The sequence below is a fragment of the Mytilus californianus genome, unplaced genomic scaffold (assembly GCF_021869535.1).
Source record: "Mytilus californianus isolate M0D057914Y unplaced genomic scaffold, xbMytCali1.0.p SCAF_9, whole genome shotgun sequence".
NCBI classification, from domain to species: domain Eukaryota; kingdom Metazoa; phylum Mollusca; class Bivalvia; order Mytilida; family Mytilidae; genus Mytilus; species Mytilus californianus.
Genome location: NW_026262745.1, coordinates 38,788,179 through 38,801,565, shown reverse-complemented (window position 1 = coordinate 38,801,565; position 13,387 = coordinate 38,788,179). Strand labels below are relative to the sequence as shown.

General features: G+C 30.9%; 1 protein-coding gene across 1 annotated transcript; it reads right to left on the bottom strand.

Moving 5' to 3' along the window:
- Nucleotides 1-207: 207 nt before the first annotated feature.
- LOC127715482 (uncharacterized) lies at nucleotides 208-11,952 on the bottom strand. The gene is made up of 9 exons (XM_052221542.1): nucleotides 11,726-11,952; nucleotides 10,878-11,006; nucleotides 10,092-10,280; nucleotides 7,313-7,408; nucleotides 6,813-6,950; nucleotides 2,864-3,089; nucleotides 2,402-2,494; nucleotides 1,347-1,442; nucleotides 208-618 (listed from the first exon to the last, which is right to left on the bottom strand). The coding sequence occupies exons 2-9, from the start codon at nucleotides 10,943-10,945 to the stop codon at nucleotides 313-315; spliced, it is 1,212 nt and encodes a 403-aa protein (XP_052077502.1). The 5' UTR covers nucleotides 10,946-11,006; nucleotides 11,726-11,952; the 3' UTR covers nucleotides 208-312.
- Nucleotides 11,953-13,387: the final 1,435 nt, after the last annotated feature.

Below are 13,387 nucleotides of genomic sequence, written 5' to 3'. Positions count from 1 at the left end.
ACAAAAATAACTGAACACATGGTGTTTTAGTGAAAGGGTGTTGTTTTAAAACAAAATATAATTTAAAGGAAAATGTAAAAATAATTTTAAACGTAAAACTTTTTCAACAAAAAAATAAATTTTAAGAGAACAATATAGGACAATGGTGTGTAAATTAAAACACAAAATATTCTATTTTTTTTAAAGTTTTGTATTGTATTTGTCAGGTATACATAAATAAACACAATACATAGGTAAATCGCTAATATTACCAATTGTTTAATTTGTCAATTGACAAAATAGCGCTCAGAAATAGTTAATAAGAAATAATCATTACTGCCAATAAGCCTGCACGACACCTTTATACAGCAAGGGACCGTTTTCATGCAAATACAGTGCAGGCCAAACAACAAAACTGACTGTATCACCGCTCTTCACAAACTCTTTGTATTGACTTTTATCAAACACTGTTCCTGGCTGAAGATCTTTATCTAATTGCATCATCGGATCCTGTATTGCCATTGACCAACAGAGATGAATACACTTTTCAAAGAAAGTTGTTTTTAATAATGACGAAATAAGTTTCTCGTTTTTATGTTCAAATTCCCAGCCCTGCACAACCATTTCCTTTCCAATAACCTTTGAAAAGTGAATAACACAACATTGTGCATTAAAATACATACAAGTAGAAGACTACGACTCGATTTATAGTCTCAAGTATAAAACCTTCACTAACCGTTTGACATAAAGTTTAATTCTTTTCCTACCAAAATCTTTTATACACTATATTTTAATCCTTTGCCTACCCAATTACTTTTGACCTATACTCTACCATTATTTTGAATTGTAATATTTATGGAAAAAAAATGTAATAATGAAACTAGAGTTAATTAAAACATAAATAAATAATCAGTGAACTATAGTTCTTGCACCAATCGTATTACTCCATGAAATGATACAATTCATTTTGCTTTGTTTGCTTTTCATATTTGCTGATGGATTTTAACACTTTTCGAAAAGGTGGCATGAAAAAATATCTAACTATCACGAATCAATCAATAATCTGTTTATCTAATCGATAGATTATTTTCCAACTGTGTTCTTTGTTGCTTCTTAATGGATTAAATTTCTCTTTTTAAAATCCTACTTAAATAAAACATGACCATTTCAAATATCTTACAATTATTTATAGAGAACGCTATATAAAAATATACGGATAAATAAAAATGCAGATGTATTTCTTACATTTCAAAATTAATGATTTCGGAAAAAAATTAAAAAGGACAAATACATTTCATTTTGCTCTGAAGATATTCATTATAATTAAGAAAAGATCGTTTAGACGTTGATTTTAAAAAGGTTTATACCTGTTTTTCTAGGAAGAATTTTATGGTATTCTCTATGTTATGTCTTCTTTTGATAATAACTTCCTTACTTCCAGGGAATGACGAATATTTTTCATCCTACAAGAGAAATGTGTATATTTCATTTTTCAAATAAGTGCTACTTTTGAGATAAACAAAAATTTAATAATTTTATAAAATGCAGTTCGCAAAAATTGTTTAAATGAAAATTTGTGATCACTAAACGTTATATAATCGCCTTTGATCACAAAATTTTGTTAACGTTCACAGTTAATGGCTAAACCTAAATAAGTACACGCCATTCAAATTCCATATTAATTCATATCTCTTGCAGTAATCATGTTATTATATATTGGTGCAAATTAAAGGCAACAATAGTTTATCATTTGTTTGATGTGTTAAAGCTATTGATTTTGCCGTTTGTTAAGGGACTTTCTGTTTTGAATTTTCTTTGGAGTTCGGTATTTTTGTTATTTTTTTTTTAACGTGGAAATAACATAAATCCATAAAAATATTGATCCAGATAAAACATACCAACAGGATATCGCATGATATCCAAACTAACCGGAGATTGCGTGCATTGACAAATTAAGCGTCTCCTGCAATGCATGCTTACCCGCCATTCGAATCCACTCCAAGTCAAAATGACAACATAGGGAAAAGGCGACTTCTCTGGAGTTTTTAGATCTAAATAACAAAAAACATGCCTTTTGGGAGTTGAGGCACAGTGACATCTTATTGGCCAACCCATTTGTGATGACCTAAAACTTGTATAATGTTGATTTCTGAATGTTTCCCTCGTACTAGGCCAGTTTTCAGGAGCAACATTATGTCAATAAAGCCGATATGATGACAAGCACGCGCCTAATATATCATTTATACTATGGGGCATAAGGTATATTACAGGTGAGAAATTAGAAAAATTTGTCATTTGTGTAGATATCAAGAAAAAGATCCGTATATGAATGAGACTTTCAAGATATGCAAATGTAAGTGACTCAAGTCTTTGTTTGTTCGTACTTATATTTCTATAACTAAAAAATTGTTTTAAGCTTTACCGAATCCAAATTCAAATACAATGTTACTGCAACATTCTGTCCAATGGTGCAAAGCTGCTCCGCAGAAACTTTTACGCAATGCGTGTAACAGCACTAGAAAATGTTAGAAAAAGATTATGAATATACGTTCAAAATCAATACTGCAATGTATATAAAAATATAAATATAACAAGCAAAACGTTAAAAACTTAATCGATTGTGCTCTTAATATTAAAATCCTTGAGATAAAACAATATCGTGACGTCTAAAGCAGAAGAAACAGTTTTTTCTTGTTTCTTATATTATGCGGAAATATTTTCACCTTCAGTCTCATTATAACATTATGATTAATAGGCTTTGAACATGTTTACTATAGCAAACTTACTATAAATTAAGAGACTGCGTTTTATTTTAAATTTTTATTAGAGAAAGTTATAAATGTATAGGTTTGATTTCTCATATAATATTTGATACTATAGTTACTATTAGTAATCTGTGAAGATGGCGAATGACAATTTCTTCTATTTCTGATTTTTTCTTGTCAGGATAATAACCCTGAACTGTGTCGGTATATTCCATAGCATCTGTCCATTCATTGTCATACAGCTCACCGTACATTTCACCAATCTTCATTGGACGATTTGGATCTCCTAGGTCTGTAATGGCTGGATTTCCCTTCGTCAGCTTCTCTCCTGCCACACTACTCAACCTAAACAATATTCGTTTTATATGTAAACAAATTAATAGTCTTGTATTCAGGCTTAGAATAACAACTTTCTATGTTGCACAGATTACAACAATCAAGTTCGCAAAACACTACATAGAAAATTAAAGACTAAGCAACAAGAACCCAACCAAAAACTGGGGTTGATCTCAGGATCAGCAGATCCTGCTCTACTAGTGGAACCCGTCATGTTACTGGTGGTAAGTTTTAATTCTGTCATGAGTCCCATTCGGTGATGTCACAGTCTAAGAAAGCGAACGAGATTGTAGCTAGGATTATTGGAACATATCCATTCGTAATTTGTAACAAATATTACACAACGGTCAACCAACTCGTGATAGCTTCCGTAAAATTTTCGAAGGGATGACTTCAGATTTACAATTTAAAACCCTTGGTTCAACAGCTTCCTTGTAAGCAAGAATCCTCTATCAAGGTAATCAAGATAGGAAACCCTAGGTTTGGAATATCGTACTAACTGGGAGACATATACACCATATGCAGTCGCTTTTTGAATGATGCTATATAGAAAAAGAAAGTTCACAATAAGAAAGCTGAAATAAATCCTTTTGTCGTAAAATTTAGTTCTCAACCAACTTTCATTGTCAATTTCTAAATGTTAGTCAAGATAAGATGGAGACTGAACTGTATCTGTGGATAGATGCGTTCACCAAACTGTGAAATATCTAGTTAGAGGACATCGTCCATAGAGCGGAAAATGAAGTTAAATGATAATGCCAGCTTCTTTCCATTTTTCCTGGAAGCTTCTGTATGTAGTTTGTCTAATTCAAAAGAAAAAGTCGACGAAAAGAAGAACACGGTGTTTCCCAGAGGAATACCGATTGATTGTTGAAAAACACGGCATACAAACGTAACGAATATGTTGTCAAACAAAATATATAGCATTTCGAAAGTGTCAGTATCAAAAAATATTTTGTTTGTTTTAGACTGGTTTTTAACAAAGTATGAGTTATCCCTTTCTACAAAACATATGTGTATGAACGTTGGCCATTCTCTTTAATGAAACAAATTAGGACTATTTCTTTCGATCCGTCCTTTCATTAAGAATAGGCAATGCCAGTGTATGGTGGAGAGAAGTCAAACATCAAATACACCAAAAAAAATATTCGACATATTCTAATTAACAAAATATTTAATAAATTTAACAGAATTCTATCATATGATATTCAAAGGTCTTCCAATTGTATCGAACTCAAAATCCATACGTAATGGCTAGATTTTGTACTTATAAGAGGCTGTAGATAATAAAACACATAGCATCAAAATATATCAACTAGCTGATTATACAAAACTTTTTGTATTTTAAAACCGACATATCATGCATATCAAACGCTATGAATGTTATCGAAACTCTCGGATCTATCTCGGGTCTGAGACTCCAGCTATGAGGTTGAATCGTAGTAAAACACAAGAAATTGGGATGCGAGCACTTAAACATAACAAAGAGAAACTGAGGCCATACGTTCGACTGACTGATACGTAAAAGTTTTGGGAATCTATTTTGATCTTGACAGAAATAAGTAAAATAACAAAAATACCTTACTCCTAGGAAAATTCAAAAACAGAAAGGCCTTTATCAAATGGCAAAATCAAAAGATCAATCACATCAAACGAATGGAAAACAACTGACTTGGTACAGGCATTTCCTTATTAGAAAATTGTGGATTAAATAATTAAACAGAAACGAACGTGCACAGTTAAATTCGGAACATAGAATAAACAAAATAAAATCCTGAATTACAGCATCGAAAAACAAAAGAAAATTTAATTTGGGTAAATATTGATCATAAAACTTTCTGGTCTATAACATGAATTTAGATAATGTAAAATCACAACAACAAAGTTAAGGAGAATACTGCAATTTTGTGTATAACTCATTGCAAGTTGGGTGAAGACAGGGTGAGTATTAACCAAATTTACAGATAATTTTTCGAACATCAGAAAACAGACTGTTTGGGGGGAAATATACATTAAATATTACAGCAATAGCTTTTTCAGTCAAAACCGGGTAAAACATGAATGATTCTTAAAATTATTAATGACATATTGGATCTGAAGGCTATCATATTTTTGTTTAGAAAGTGATAAAAAAAAGGCTGAGTTTAAATTTGAAAATTCTCTATTACAAAAGAACGGCTGCATTTCTGATAAAAAAAAAACTATATACAGTGTTAAGTAATATATGTAAAGATAAACTGAAATGGTAAAGAAACAAGTTGAAACAAGATATATATAATAAAATGCTTCATTATATTTAAGCAGATTAAACATATACAAAGCCAACTGTTATCAATATTTGCCCACACACGCCCATATGTCGTACCCAAAGATTTTAACTTAAAATATTGAACAGAGAACAAGATGAAAATGTCCAATGGAAAACTCTCAGTTTATGATTCCTACAAAACATTTAGAATTAAAATGGAAAATTCCTAAACATACTAAACTTGTTTTTTTGGTAAAAAAAAACTAGAGGAAGAGTATTTATACCTCTTTATTGCATGTTATTTTTTACAAAATTTTGAAGAAATATTAACTTTTAGAGCAAGATATTAGTAAGGAAAAATGTTTTGGATATAAAATCTCCAATACAGGACATTATGATCTCACTTTTTCTTGACAGTATTTTTTATATATGTTTTTGGTCTATGTACAGTATCAGAGCAGATAATAATATTCTTATGATTTGGCTAAAGAACAATTATGAATGAAAGCAAAAAGGTCTCTTAAAATTCGTTCTTCCTATATTTAAAAATATAGATAGCAAAGAATGTTTAGATGCATGTTCATAATTAGTTGGTGTAATGTTTGCAAAGTTTGCATGTTTTTTTTCCAGGATATTCAGAATGCAGCTCAGGTGAATACTTCACTATAGCTCGGAGAGTAAAGTATAATTGTAACAGACAACTTGAAGAATAAACATATATTTATTGTTAAAAAAACCATTTTATAACAATAAGGATGCGTTATGTCATTGCCAATGAGACATTTTTTCCGTAAAGACCAAACGACAAAGAAAACTCTTTAAATAACTCATTTTTCATTTCTAACATTAGTCATGCTCTTTCACTTAGTTATGAGTATTGATCCAAGATAACTTTGATTGCGTATACATGAGCCATACTGAACTTGAAGGGCACTACAAACAAAAGAAGGGTGTGGGGTTTAAGAAAATAAGACATTTCAAAATGAATAAAAGACATATCAAGGTCAACAGATCTAGTTCGTATTTTTCTCTCAAAATTAAAACTAATTGTTGACACAAATCTAGAATCAATAACAAAGTCAAGTCAAAATTTCAGCTTCCTACAGAAATCTTTCCAATCCTGAGTAGTATCAACGATCTGTCTCATATTATTTTTTTAAAGTATCTCATTTTATGAAATGTGCCGTTAAAATGACTAAGTTTCTCAACTTGCTATGTTTACTCGTCCAGCGATTCAACCATCCCCTTATTTTATTACCAGTTTTATTATTTTTCTGTTCGTGACAATTTGGCACTAGATACATGAATTATTTTGAAATACTATGATGGGGATTAAATAACGGGTGATGCACCCAAAGTACATATTTATCCTAATAGCAGGTAGATGTTGTAAAATATCAAAACATATCAAATTTCTTATAAACACCATATAGATTAGTTCAACTGAACGATAAAACGGTGTGTCTACCATTGATTATGAATACCTTGTTTGGAGATCATCTTTTTCTTTCCTTAGAGCAAGAATTAAGTCTTCTTTTTCCTTAATTGAAATTTTCAAACTCTTTTCTTTTGCTTCGGTCTGTCGCTGGTGTAAATCAATTTGACGAGAATACGAATCAAACCTAAAAACAAATTCTCATACTTTTTATCGTCTTTATTGTATAACTATACTATTTTTAATATCATAAATCTTTAAGTTTTCCCCTCATTGTGAAATTATTATGCATATTAATTATATCTGATATACTATTCAGCAAAATAGCTTGAATAGTCAATTTGATCAAATACACAATGAATGAAGTGGATAAAAAATTACGATTAAACTTTCATTGGGGGGAGGGGATGAAATAACATTTGCTTGAAAAGCTCTCTGTTTATTTTATTTAATGCAAAATTAAAGACAATACTTATATGAACATTCACTAAAAGATATCAAATTGCTCTGAAATAAATTCATATTGCGTTTTTTATAGTAGTATTATACCTAAGCTGAAGATTCTGATTTTCTTTTTTTATTTCAATGACTGAATTATCCCTTGCTGCCTTCAAACTCTTTAATTCGTCTTGTTTTCTTGATAGCCTGAAAAATCAGAAGTTATATATATAGAATCAGTTATTCTTTGGAAACCGAATCACGAAATATTATCTTACTTTTATAAAACTTGAGCTTCGGTCACTTGTTTTTGGATTTCTAATGCAAAAATGTGATTTTGGTGATTAGATTTTTTCCCTTAATGGAAACGATATTGGGAAAACTTGCTAATGAACTTGTATCTATATTCCTTCCCAAGTCTATTATTCAAGTCGGCGTGTACTATTTATCTCAAGTAACTTCTCCTGATTGTCATGTGACATAGGTCATATACAACTATATTAGAACATTAAAAACAAAAAAAATAAAAGAAAACGCAATACAGATGTGTTTAATATAAATAAGAAGATGTGGTATGAGTGCCAATAAGACAGCTCTCCATCCAAGTCACAATGTGTAAAAAGTTAACAATTATAGGTCAAAGTACGGCCTTCAACACGGAGCCTTGGCTCACACCGAACAGCAAGCTATAAAGGGCCCCAAAATGACTAGTGTAAAACAATTCAAAGAGGAAAATTAATGTCTATAATATAAAAATAAGGAGATGTGACCTGTTTATTCCGATGAACCAATATCCCACAAGAGTCCAAATGACGTCGAGGTGGACAACAACAAAGATCAAAACACATACTATATAAGCAAGCTATAAAAGGCCCAGTCATGACAAATTGTGAAACAATTCAAGGGGTAGTACCACCATTGTTTTCCCCTATTAACCTTAGTAAAATTAGCATTTTTCAAAATTAAAGAACCTTAGTGAGCGCTCTCACATACCCCACGTCCCCACATTGTCATTGGAGAAATAAAATAAGTGTAAGAGAAAAAAATTGAATCATAATTTCCTGTCAATATGCACATCTACACAGTATGTCCTTATTATCTAAAAAAATTCATGAAATTCTGTTGTGTGGTTTCAGAGGAGTTGCGATGACAAACTGTTGCAGTAGTACATTAAAGCAAATAAGTTCAAAGGGGCGCAACTCCTAGAAAAAAAAATGAATTGTAATTTCCTGTCGATATGCACATCTACATAGTATGTCCTTATTATCTACAAAGTTTCATGAAATTCTGTGGTGTGGTTTCAGAGAAGTTGCGATGACAAACTGTTGCAGTAGTACATTGAAGCAAATAAGTTCAAAGGGGCGTAACTCCTAGAAAAAAAATTGAATCGTAATTTCCTGTCAATATGCACATCTACACAGTATGTCCTTATTATCTACAAAGTTTCATGAAATTCTGTGGTGTGGTTTCAGAGGAGTTGCGATGACAAACTGTTGCAGTAGTACATTGAAGCAAATAAGTTCAAAGGAGCGTAACTCCTAGAAAAAAAAATGAATCTTAATTTCCTGTCGATATGCACAACAACATAGTATGTCCTTATTATCTGAAAAGGTTTCATGAAATTCTGTTGTGTGGTTTGAGAGGAGTTGCGATGACAAGAAACAGGACTGACGGACTGACAGACGGACTGACAGACGGACAGACAGACAGACGGACGGACGGGTCAAAAACATTATACCCTTCGCAAAAAATTTGCGTGGGGTATAATAATTTGTAGAATTTACCGGATTTGAAAAAGAAATACTTGGAAAGAATAAAATTATATCAAGTACCGTCCTTCAAAAAAAGTAAACTTCCATGGAAGTAAACAAGGAATTTCTCAACTTTCTTTTACATGTTTATAAGCATTTGTAATTGGGTCACTGCATGTTACAAAAATATGTTATTGGAACACTAAATAAAACAATGGTGCGTTAAACACCCAAGATATATGCTGTAACAGTGAAAAGGGATTAGGCAAGGCGTAAAAAGATAGTAATTTGTGTTTCTAAAAGTGTTCGAAATGCATCTTTATTAGTATAAATCTGTTTTAGCAGGTGCCCAACTTTTTGGCCTGTAGAAAAATTTGTGCACGTTTGGTGGAATTCTGTCAAGAATTAATGTATTAAACGAGTTATGAACGAGCAGAAATGGCTACGTTCATGTTTTGTTATGGGAAACCTGAAAGAGCAAAAAATTCCACACTAGGATAATTTTTTAAAAGGCCTTCAATTTAAGTAAATTTCACTTTATCATGGATTCAAATCTGTACTTTAGGATTTCTAAAACATTTTGACGTATATTTCAAAACATATTATATTCCTAACGATGGCTAAAAATTCATTTTTTTATATATATTTTGGCAACATTTAAGTAGATATCTAAAAAATATAGAACAAAATTCTAGACCAAAAACAAAACACTATTTGAAATAATTCCAAAAATTGCCTTTCGAATAGAAACTGTTTCGTATGAAGATGTTCTTAAATGCAAAATTTTGTGAACATTTTGCAATTTCGTATTAAGCACTTACGTGTAGCACTGTATATTTTTTTGTTTTTATGGAAACGTGACTATAACATTGTTGATGATTGGTTTAAGAATATTATATAGACTCTTCAATGTTCCAATTTCATGAGGTTTTTTGCAACTTTCAGATTTACCCGTGTATGTGAAACAGAAGATATTTGAGCTACCTAAATATTTCTAAAGGTTGTTGATGTGTAAACTGGACCGATAAAGAAAGAAAAGAAATTCTGACGGACCAATCTAATTCAAGCAGTAATTTTGTAGATATGCAAATAATACAAGAACTATAAGTTAATAAATTCGTGGAAATTTATATAATTACCACTGTTGTAAATCCTGATTTTGTCTTTTCAATGAGTCGACCTCATCTTTGTGGCTTTGTAACATGTTCTTCGCTTTCTGATATGACTCATTTTTAAGAGAATCCAATTCCTTAGCTATCACACTGTTGTCTTCTTTTAATTGTTTTATTTTCTTTTCTGCTGATTCTATTTCGCTTTTATATACTTTGCTATTTGAAAGAGAAAAGTTTTTTCATATCATGTTATTAAATTCATGTCATTCATTTTTTTAGAGGGGTGTACGTCTATTATATTTTGAATGAAGCCATTGGTAAATACGAGGGGGGGGGGGGGTAATTTTATCATGAAAGATATTACAATATTGTTAGGAAAGTATCACTTAATATGCAACTGAAAAACCCTTTTCTTATTTCATAGAGTGTGTTTGTGTATTTTTGCATACATATTACATGTAGACTACGGTAACACAATGCCTTCTTTTTTTACCTTTCTATAATGTCATTTAACATTTAATTTTCGAATAACTGTTTTAGGTACGTAGTATTTTGTTGTAAGGGATGAATAAAATGCGACGTAATGGCCAGTACCAATGCAACAGCAATTAAAAGCGCATAGTGTAGCAAAAATACACATTTTGAGATAATCATAGCATTCAACAATGATCAGCTACAGACAAAACTTTAAATTTGCCCGATTGAGTCTTATAAGTTTTGGAAAACGTCAGCATAAATAATCATCAACATCAAAGATACATTTCTATTCTTATACACTATACGTAGTAATAAATTAATGATTATTCAACATACATTTTTCCTTCGTTTTTGTTTAGTTGTGACAGAAATGCCTTTTGTTGGTCCTTTTCTCTTGTATTCATATCGTCTGTCCATTTAGCATAACGAAGACTTAATTCCTGTAGTTCTTTCTCTAGTTGTAAGCTAAAATAAAACCCAAGATTGTTTTGTTTTTTTTAAATCCATCACCAGTGTCAATAAATCGGTTCAAATGGAAATGGAGGGTTTTGGTGTATAAATTTAGAACATTAAAATCCTAAATGTTCATGTCAAAACCAATAGCAAAGTAGCATTGCTTATATTTGAGTCCTGCATTTAATATTTACAATTGGATGAAAACCACCAATTAATCATTTCTCATTTTCTTTTAAAAAGTAATAAAGTATCATAAACGGCATGTCAAATGTAGCAATATTCGATTCTTCTAATTTGTATGCCAAAATGTATAATTTATAATCCATAATCTTATTGTCAATTTGTATTGTATATTTGTCTATTTATATTCGAATGAAACCCCGTACAGTTCCAATGAAATAGTCATGTCTAAAGTTCATATTAACAAAAGAAAAATTAAAACAAAATAAGGATTTACCCTGGCATAACAATTCAAATTCAAATATTTTGAGGACATTCATATCCCCTTTTTTTCATCTGGGCCTACGGTCTAAAAACTTAACTCAGTACTCGAAGTGCACAACTGTCCTCGATACACAAAAATCCTGTATATTTGATTGGTTGAATTCTGAGTCTGATAACGATAATCGTACTTCTCATTTTTACGACAGCTAAGTCTGGCGAAAAAAAACATTTGTAGACAGATACAAAGATAGATGTTATCCATTTGTTTTAATAACCTCACATACTAACGTTTCCTTGTTTCAAAAAGAACTTTTAGAATCTCTTGTCCTTTTTCTATGCAGGAACTTTTTTCATCGTTGACACCTTTTCTTGTCAATATAGCTCGCTCATCGTCTTCAAATGAATTTATATCGGCGTCACTAGTAAACTTGTGTATAACATTAATTAAAAAATGTAACTGTTTCAGTTGGTCATTTTCTTGAATTCTGCAAAAAAGGTTTTTGATTACATTTTCCACACAATGAGTACATATGAGCTAAAAGTAACATTTCAAATATTTCTTTCTATGAAATTTAACACTTTTGTTTGTCTCGTTGATTAAGTTTTTTATTACTATGATGAGCATTTGACGTGTCTTGCATTTAGCAAACTAGACTGCTTTTATGATTTAAGAAGTGAGAAAACTTTTTGATCTTTTTTAGGGAAAAAATATGTTTTTTTTATATTCATCGTAAAAAATATATTCTAGAGTATGTTCCAAAAGGCGCTCGTTAAGCGTGTCAACAATGAAACTGAATATTCACGAAAAGTATAACACATATGCAGTAAGGAAAAGTTAAATAAAAACAAATAAGAACTAGAATGAGCTGAAATGGATGTTATCACAGATACTCCCGCCCCGTATAAAAACTCCCCAACCGTAAATTATGCACAAAACGTTAAAACTGAACTTGACCTGTAATTGTGGTTATGCCAATTTTTTAGGTAACTAAGGGCACTCTTTTGAAACGTAAATGTAAACACTCACCTAAATCAAAGTTGATCTGTATCTTATGGTCCATGACATTGTGTTTAAGATTTCAAAATTTTGTTGAGGTAGTACTTATTAATTTCAGGAAACAAAAAGTGTGATGAACAGAAAAACAGATGAACAGACATGTGCATCACTTTATACCCCCGCTTCGAGGCGGAGGTATAAAAAAGGTAAATGTTTGTTTATTGTTTTTGTTGTTGTAATAACGATTTTAAATTGCAAAAGATTGAACTTGAGATGATTCTAATGACATGTACTTGCACATTTCATAGGATTCGAGCATGCTTCTCAAATCTGAGAAAAATAGATAAAAACTTGAAAGGAGAAGGTCCGGTAAGGGCTAAAAAATTTGAAATACATCTGATGAAAGATTTTTGACATTTTTTAAACACTTAAGTGTCAACTTCAGTCGATTCAATTAGTTTATGTTAAAAATTTGAACAGATATTATTAAAGACACTCAAATTCAACCTTAAATAAGAAAAATCTATCGAACAAGCAATAAAACGTCACTTTTCAGATGTCTAAAAATTCCGGTTTTAAAATGGCCGCATTCGTGTTCAGTCTCAACCTTTATAATTGTTATGTATTGTCATCAAATACAACATAAATTATCAATTATATCTGTCAATCAATTGTAACTGATTTTATGCCCTTCGTGTTCAGTCTCAACCTTTATAATTGTTATGTATTGTCATCAAATACAACAAAAAAGACATATATTATCAATTATATATGTCAATCAATTGTAACTGATTTTATGCCCTTTATGGGCCCTGTAATTTGGGAAATAAAAATATTCTATTTTATTCTATTCTATTTGAATATTAAGACTGAACACAAGCGCGGCAACTTCCATCTAAAAAACGTTTAAAATTTAGCACAAACGCAAAAATTGTGAAGATTTCAGTAA

Coding starts and splice junctions, on each gene's coding strand:
- LOC127715482 (XM_052221542.1), bottom strand. CDS start 10,945: ATGAATACAAGAGAAAAGGACCAACAAAAGGCATTTCTGTCACAACTA. Junction 10,281..10,877: donor AACAAAAACGAAGGAAAAAT/GTATGTTGAATA, acceptor TCTTTCAAATAG/CAAAGTATATAAAAGCGAAA. Junction 6,951..7,312: donor AATCAGAATCTTCAGCTTAG/GTATAATACTAC, acceptor ATTTGTTTTTAG/GTTTGATTCGTATTCTCGTC.